At 33.8% G+C, this 6,999-nt stretch overlaps 1 protein-coding gene across 1 annotated transcript; it reads left to right on the top strand.

The window, feature by feature from the left end:
- The first annotated feature begins 655 nt into the window (after positions 1 to 655).
- LOC113361987 (peroxidase 16-like) lies at positions 656 to 2,094 on the top strand. The gene is made up of 4 exons (XM_026605024.1): positions 656 to 901; positions 1,003 to 1,194; positions 1,343 to 1,508; positions 1,586 to 2,094. Exons 1-4 carry the CDS (start codon positions 689 to 691, stop codon positions 1,993 to 1,995), a joined length of 981 nt encoding a protein of 326 aa, XP_026460809.1. The 5' UTR covers positions 656 to 688; the 3' UTR covers positions 1,996 to 2,094.
- Positions 2,095 to 6,999: the final 4,905 nt, after the last annotated feature.

The following is a 6,999-nucleotide window of genomic DNA, read 5'->3' on the forward strand; positions in this document are numbered from 1 at the left end:
ACCCGGCTTGTTTAGACACCAGCCGAGCCGGGTGCGGGTTTTTCACGGGTCAGGCCGGGTAAATCCGCGGGTTTTGGCTTGTTTGCCAGCTCTAATTGAGATCGTAAGGGAAGATAGTGAGGGTAGGTTGGGTAGTTCAATGTTATTATCTGTCTTTTTATCCGCTTGACTTTTGAACATATGTTGACTACATTTTGGCTAATTTCTTACCCTCCTCAAATCCATTCTTTCCCTCTTATTAACATGACTCTAAGATTCAAGTTTATTAAAAAAAATAAAAAATTCAATTTGTGATAATCTATTGCTAACCATATGGATACTTTCTTAAAAAGTAATTTCCAAATAAAAATTTAGCTAATATGTTTTTAAATCTTAAACAAATAATTTATTTCTTTAATTTATTTAGGAATTTATGGCTATAAGATCTCCAAAATAGTAGTAAGTGGGAACGTTGTTAATTATTTTTCAGATTTTGCTGATCTTAGTCTCTGATTCCCTTTCCGCATATGTGGTAACTATTTATTGTCATTCCAAATTTATTCGTGTGATTTTAATTAATACCAAGATTTGCGACACATAATTAGCACGTAACTAATACTTTCTTGCTTAAATAGTATTCTTTCCAACATACTGTATACATTTTCAACATCTTCTATATACTCCATAAAATTATAACAACAAAGAAACCATGACAAAGAAAATGGAAGTTCTTCCTGTACTCTTTCTTACTCTCTCATGTCTTCTATCCTCCATTTCTGCTCAGCTTCAAATTGACTACTATAAAGACACTTGTCCTGACCTCGAATCAATTGTAAGACAAACTGTCACAGAGAAATATGAGCAGACTTTTGTTACCGCCCCCGCGACCCTTAGACTGTTCTTTCACGATTGCTTTGTTCAGGTTTGTTAATTAATTTGGATTCCTTAATTTATTTTTGTTCGAGCATTGTTGTTTAGCGCATAGTTCGATCGCCTTTCTCATAATTTTAAAATCTGTTTCAGGGTTGTGATGCCTCCGTTATCCTCAACTTGCCGAATGCGGAGAAGGATCATCCAGATGATACATCACTAGCCGGAGACGGGTTTGATACTGTCATCAAAGCAAAAGCTGCTGTTGATAAGGATTCTAGGTGCACAAATAAGGTCTCATGTGCTGATATCTTAGCCATAGCAGCTAGAGATGTTGTAGTCCTGGTAAGCAGCCAACGCCTTCAAAATATGACATCTTTTGTCATTCCTAGAGTTTCTTCCTTGGCCATATTTTTTTCGGCAAATGTACTTGAACGAAGCTGAGTCAAACACATACAAAACTTCTCATTACTTCTTTGTTGATATCTGGCAGACAGGCGGACCAGATTACCCGGTGGAGTTGGGGAGATTTGACGGAAGAATCTCGACTACAGCTAGCGTTCAGAATAATCTTCCTAGTGAAAACTTCAATCTAGACCAACTTACTACTATGTTTGCTTCTCATGGGCTTACTTTAACAGATCTTGTTGCATTATCAGGTATGTAGACGAACTTAGCTAGTGAACAAATAGATGAGTTGTTCGTCAAATGATTCCGTTTCTTTTTCCTCATATAGGAGCACATACAATCGGGTTCGCTCACTGTGGCCGCTTCTCAAAACGACTCTACCAATTCAATTCAACCCACCAAACTGATCCAACTCTAAACTCAACCTATGCACAAAAGCTGATGGCATCGTGTCCGCCAGATGTAGATCCAAGAGTCTCGATAGACAATGATCCAACATCCCCTAAAATATTTGATAATGCTTATTACACTAACCTTCAGCAAGGAATGGGTTTATTCGGTTCTGATCAGACCTTGTTTACTGATTCAAGATCAAAGGCAATTGTCGACGCTTTTGCTGCCAACAACACTGCTTTTTTCGAAGCTTTCGCTGCTGCGTTTACAAAACTTGGAAGAGTTGGAATTAAGACTGGAAGCGAAGGTGAAATTCGACGTGATTGTACTGCTTTGAATTCATAAACAGAAGAATTGAGATGATACCTTCCCTAGTAAAGATTCTACAATTCATTCAAGGATGTAATATGCGCGTTCTCAATGGAAACCATCATTTTTATTATTTGTGGCTTGGACTGCCTTAAATGTACCACACCCTACACCTAACACCTTAGTATTTGTGGCTTGGACTGTGTTTACAAAAATATGTCATATTTTTAGATATTATATTTTCGGTGTTATGACATGTCCGGAATATCTTTTCGGATTTATAAAGGATTCGTCTGATTCACTATTTATTCATTCCAAACTATGAATCAAGATCCGATATTTTCTTTTGCAAAAATGCTTGAACTGAAAGGTTTCTTTTTGAATAAGTCTGCACCATCACTTGATGCCAAACAAAAAGATCAAAAAGAGAAATTGGTTTAAAGGAAAGAAAATATACTGAAGAAAGATCAGCATATTGGGATATTGGCACAATTTTGTGTTCAATTCAAAACAGAATTGCATGCTCTTGCGGAGTCTTTCACCAAAACTTCTCAATTGCAAGAGATTCTTGTCAAGCAACAAGGTTATCTTCTTGAGGAAATTCACAAGCTGAAGACTGGGAATAATCCATCTTCATCAAGTGCTGAACATATGAAGAAATAAGTTTCTCTGAAAGATGAATAAGATTCAATTCTTATAAGAATAGACTAATCAATTGTTGATTTATTTCAATGTTTGTGTAAATTCTATTCAAAACTATCAACAATATGAATGATTATGTTTTTGTTTAAATTTTTTGTATCATTCTTCTTGATGGTTTTGATTACATAGATTGTGTGTATGAATATCTTTTATGCTTTGCATTCGGTTATGAGATGTTGTTTCGGTTTTCACTAACCCTAAATTCCGATCTCATATTGTGGTAATCTATTATGATTTGTGTGACTTTTTGATTAAGTGGGATTAAGTTATAGCCTTTTTAGGTAAGATTTATCAAATGATCATGAAAATATTCTAACTAAAACTCATGTATGAAAGTCACAATGATTCTTTTATCATAACATATGAGTTTCTGTTTAAGATTTTACTATTGACACGTATTAGCTAGAAATTGATTTAAATCTTTCTATGGTAAAGGTTGTTTTTGTTTTTCTTTTATTTTGCAGGGGAATAACAACTAACAGGGGGAGAGTTCTATTGAACTAGTGCTTAATGATAAATCTTTCTGGGGAGAGTGGTTGTGGAAATCAAGGGAATAATTATGCTTATAATCTTTCCTAATATGAGTAACTAAGTTAATTCTGATCTTAGTTTGTCATGTCAAAGTGCAAAGTATGATTTTTGTGTTAGTTAATCGTTTTCTTGTTAATAAAAGATGATTTAAATGCTTATTCTTTGCTTTTGCTTAACGAAATACGGTGCAATTGTTATGTTTCCATTATGTTGTACGGATTACTGTGCTTCAATTGTTTCTGGTTAAGAAAAACTTTGTCAATTCTGATTTTTGTTTTTGCTTAACGAAAAAGGGATCATTTGTTTTAGTTTATTTCATTCTTGAAAAGTAAAACTGAGTTAATTCTGATCTTAGTTTAGACTTGTCGAAATTTAGGATTCGATGATTCAAGTCTAGTCGATTTCTTGATATAAAAAATTAGTTAACTAACCTAGTTTTTGTCTTATCTAAAAGAACGTACAATTATTTTATAAATAATTAGAACCTGATAAGAGAAATTGTGTTAATTATGATCTCTTTTGAGTCTTATCGAATAAAGTGATTATACATACATGATCGGTTCGGTTTGTAACTAAGATATCTTAGTTTACTAATCGGACTAACGAAAAATTATTTTGGGAATTGTTTCCTTAATAACATATTAAAGGAAGGTTACTTAGGTAGTTTTGGTTTTAGTATCGGTTATCTAAAATGGTATGTGAAACCTTCGTGCTTATTTTTTATAGGTTGTACAAGTTCTTATGGATTTATAAGATTCTTTCAGTTTGCTCCTATGTCTATTCATTTCTTTGTCATTTTTGTGACAAAAAGGGGGAGAAACATATGGAGTAAACAAGTGATTTATGATCACTAGGAAAGGTTATATGTGCTTAAATCGTTATATCTAACGAAGGAGTAAAGCATAGACTAAGGGGTAGAAAATATCATCTTGTCGTGTAGTATTTCATACTACAAAAAGGGAATAACAAAGATGTTGAGATTGAATATATACCTAGCTTTACTTTAGGGGGAGTAAAGCTTTTGTTATTCAAATGTCAACGACGACATTTATTTTTTGAATAGGTGCATAATATTGTGTTGTTGACTTGGAATCTAGCGTATGAAGAATGAGTTATTTTGTAATTTGTTTATCTCCATATGTATTAGACTTTTGTCATTAAAATTGACAAAGGGGGATATTGTTAGAGAATTGCTCGTTTGAACCCACTTAGTGTTGGTATGTCAAGTTTGGCTGTCATATTTTAGTAACAAAACTCAATTAGAGTTGTTTGATTAACTGTACTAGAGTCGACTTCGTTTAGGTTAGACTAAAAAGTCTAGGAGTGTTGAGACATACAAGTCTTACCTTAAAGACCTGAAGACGTATCGACTACAATAAAGACATCATCCTTACACTTGAGGTTAGTGATACTGGCTTGACTTGTTTCCATTCCTGTCGTTGATTTCAAGTCGTTTAAGATTGAAAACGTAACATGCGAGGTTATATTTAATACTCTAAAATTAGACTTGATCATTTTATTATGACCAAAGTGTCAAGGAAGAATATTTGATTACGAAGTATAATGTTTATCTTTTGAACTTTATAAATGAGACATCGACATAATCTATGTAACTCTTTACTTGATTTCGTATTGGATATAGGTGTAATTTCATCCTATAAAACTGATGTAGAACATCTTTTCGTTCTTTCTTTCTTTCTAGAACTATTATATGACTTGAATACCAAGTCTATTGTTTCCTGTTTTTAGACTTACTTCTTTTAGAGTTTATTTATTTTTAGGCTCTAGTTTCATGCTTATATAAACAGGCTCGTACCTTGTTTTAAGATACAATTATCATTATCAAGTTTATGAAATTAACTACTCTTTACAGAGAACCTATCTTTCTCTTCTTCTTTTCTTTCGACTTGTTCAAATATTATCTTCGTCCCTTCGCATCCCTTTTCTTCCTTCGCATCTCCTACAACCTCTGTGTTCTATTCTTCTCTACAAGTGCTACATTAAGTGGCATCGAGCCAGCGTTTTGAGATTATTATCTCAAAACAGATCCTTAAAAACGCTTCCAAAAAATAATAAAAAAAAGGTTTTTGTTTCAATGGGAGACCAAGTTATTAGAGCTGAGCTTACCAAGATTACAGAGAGGTTGAATCAACATGATACAACTTCTGCAAACACTAGCAGTATCTTACAAGATTTACAAAAGAGATTAAGAAGATGAATATTAAAATAGATTCTCTTGTTGAAGGAAGAACTGAAGATATAGAAAAATCAGAAAGTGAAGAAAAATCTGAAGATGAGAACAAATCTAAGGGAGAAGGAAAACATTCTAGATCCAGATATTCTTTAAAGAATGGGAAGAAACATAATTTTATCCAGGACACTATTACTCCAAATGGTGTTAAAGACAAGCTTAACAAGATTAGTCAATATGAAGGGTATGTCTGTCACCCTTACAAGACGTTTGCAAATCCTCGAGGTAACAGTAGTGAAGAAGATGAAGTTGAAGATATTTTAGATAAGAATTGGACAGAAGAAAAACGCCTGCATTCAGGGAAACACTCTTATGGATCTTTACCTGAGTACAAGCTTAAAGCATACATTCCAACTTTCAGTGGAAGGTTCAAGATAGAGGAATTATTAGATTAGTTTTATGAGGTTGAAATTTTGTTTTTGGATTCATGGAAGTGCCTGAACATTCTAAGGTTAAGCTTGTAGCCGATAAACTTAAAGGAGGTGCAGCTGCTTGGTGGACAAAACTTTGTGAAGACCGTAGGAACCGTGAAAAACAACCAATTCGAACCTGGAAAAGAATGAGTGATCTTTTAAGAGCTAAGTTTCTGCCTAGAGATTTCAGACAACAATTATTTATTATACTGCAGAATTGACAACAAGGTGCAAGGTTGGTTGAAGAATATGTAACCGAGTTCTACAATTTAATTGCTCGTAATGAACTCAATGAAACAGAAGAACAACTTATAGCTAGATTCATAGAAGGGTTGAATCGAGTGATTCAAGAAGGTATGACCCAATCTGTTTATTCTATGGAAGAAGATATACAACAAGCCATCAAGATAGAATGTCGCCTTTTTCGTGCTCAAAGGTCTTCAACTAGGCAGTATAATCGGTTCTCAGGTAACTTCAAACCATATTCTTCAGTTAATTATTCTGAGAATGCATATGCTCAAGAAGATAATATACATTATTCTTCTTCTAAACCGCAATATCAAACACCCAATTTTACTCATTCTCAACACCCGATATCGAAGAATAATCCTCAAATTCTTTCTAATCCAACAGAACTTCAATCCGTACAACAACAACAAGTTTCTTCTCGTCCAAATTACAACCAAAATAGTCGTTTTTCATCAAAGGATCAAACCTCTTTTCCACCATTACTCAAAAAAAATAATCCTTATGCTAAGTTTAGGGGTGAGAAGTGCAACAAATGCCAATTACCTGGCCATACTTCTGTTGAGTGTCTTAGAGTCCATGGATTCATGCATGAAGAACCAGAAGGTACGCACAAGTATAGTGGGTTGATTAAGGATGATAATAATGATATTTAGAAGTCTGAGGATGAAGTAGAAAGTGATGAAATTGTAGAAGAATTGTACAGTGAACACTTAATGGGTATGATTCGACCTCTATTACATTATCAACCTTCTTTTTTCACAGAGAAACAGTATTTTTAGAACAAGATGTTTAATTAGGGGAGTTACCTGTGATCTAATCATGGACAGTGGCAGCATGGACAACTATATTTCTGTAGAAGTTGTTAAAAAACTAGGATTACCAGTGATTCCTCAT

The sequence above is a fragment of the Papaver somniferum genome, chromosome 3 (assembly GCF_003573695.1).
Source record: "Papaver somniferum cultivar HN1 chromosome 3, ASM357369v1, whole genome shotgun sequence".
NCBI lineage: Eukaryota > Viridiplantae > Streptophyta > Magnoliopsida > Ranunculales > Papaveraceae > Papaver > Papaver somniferum.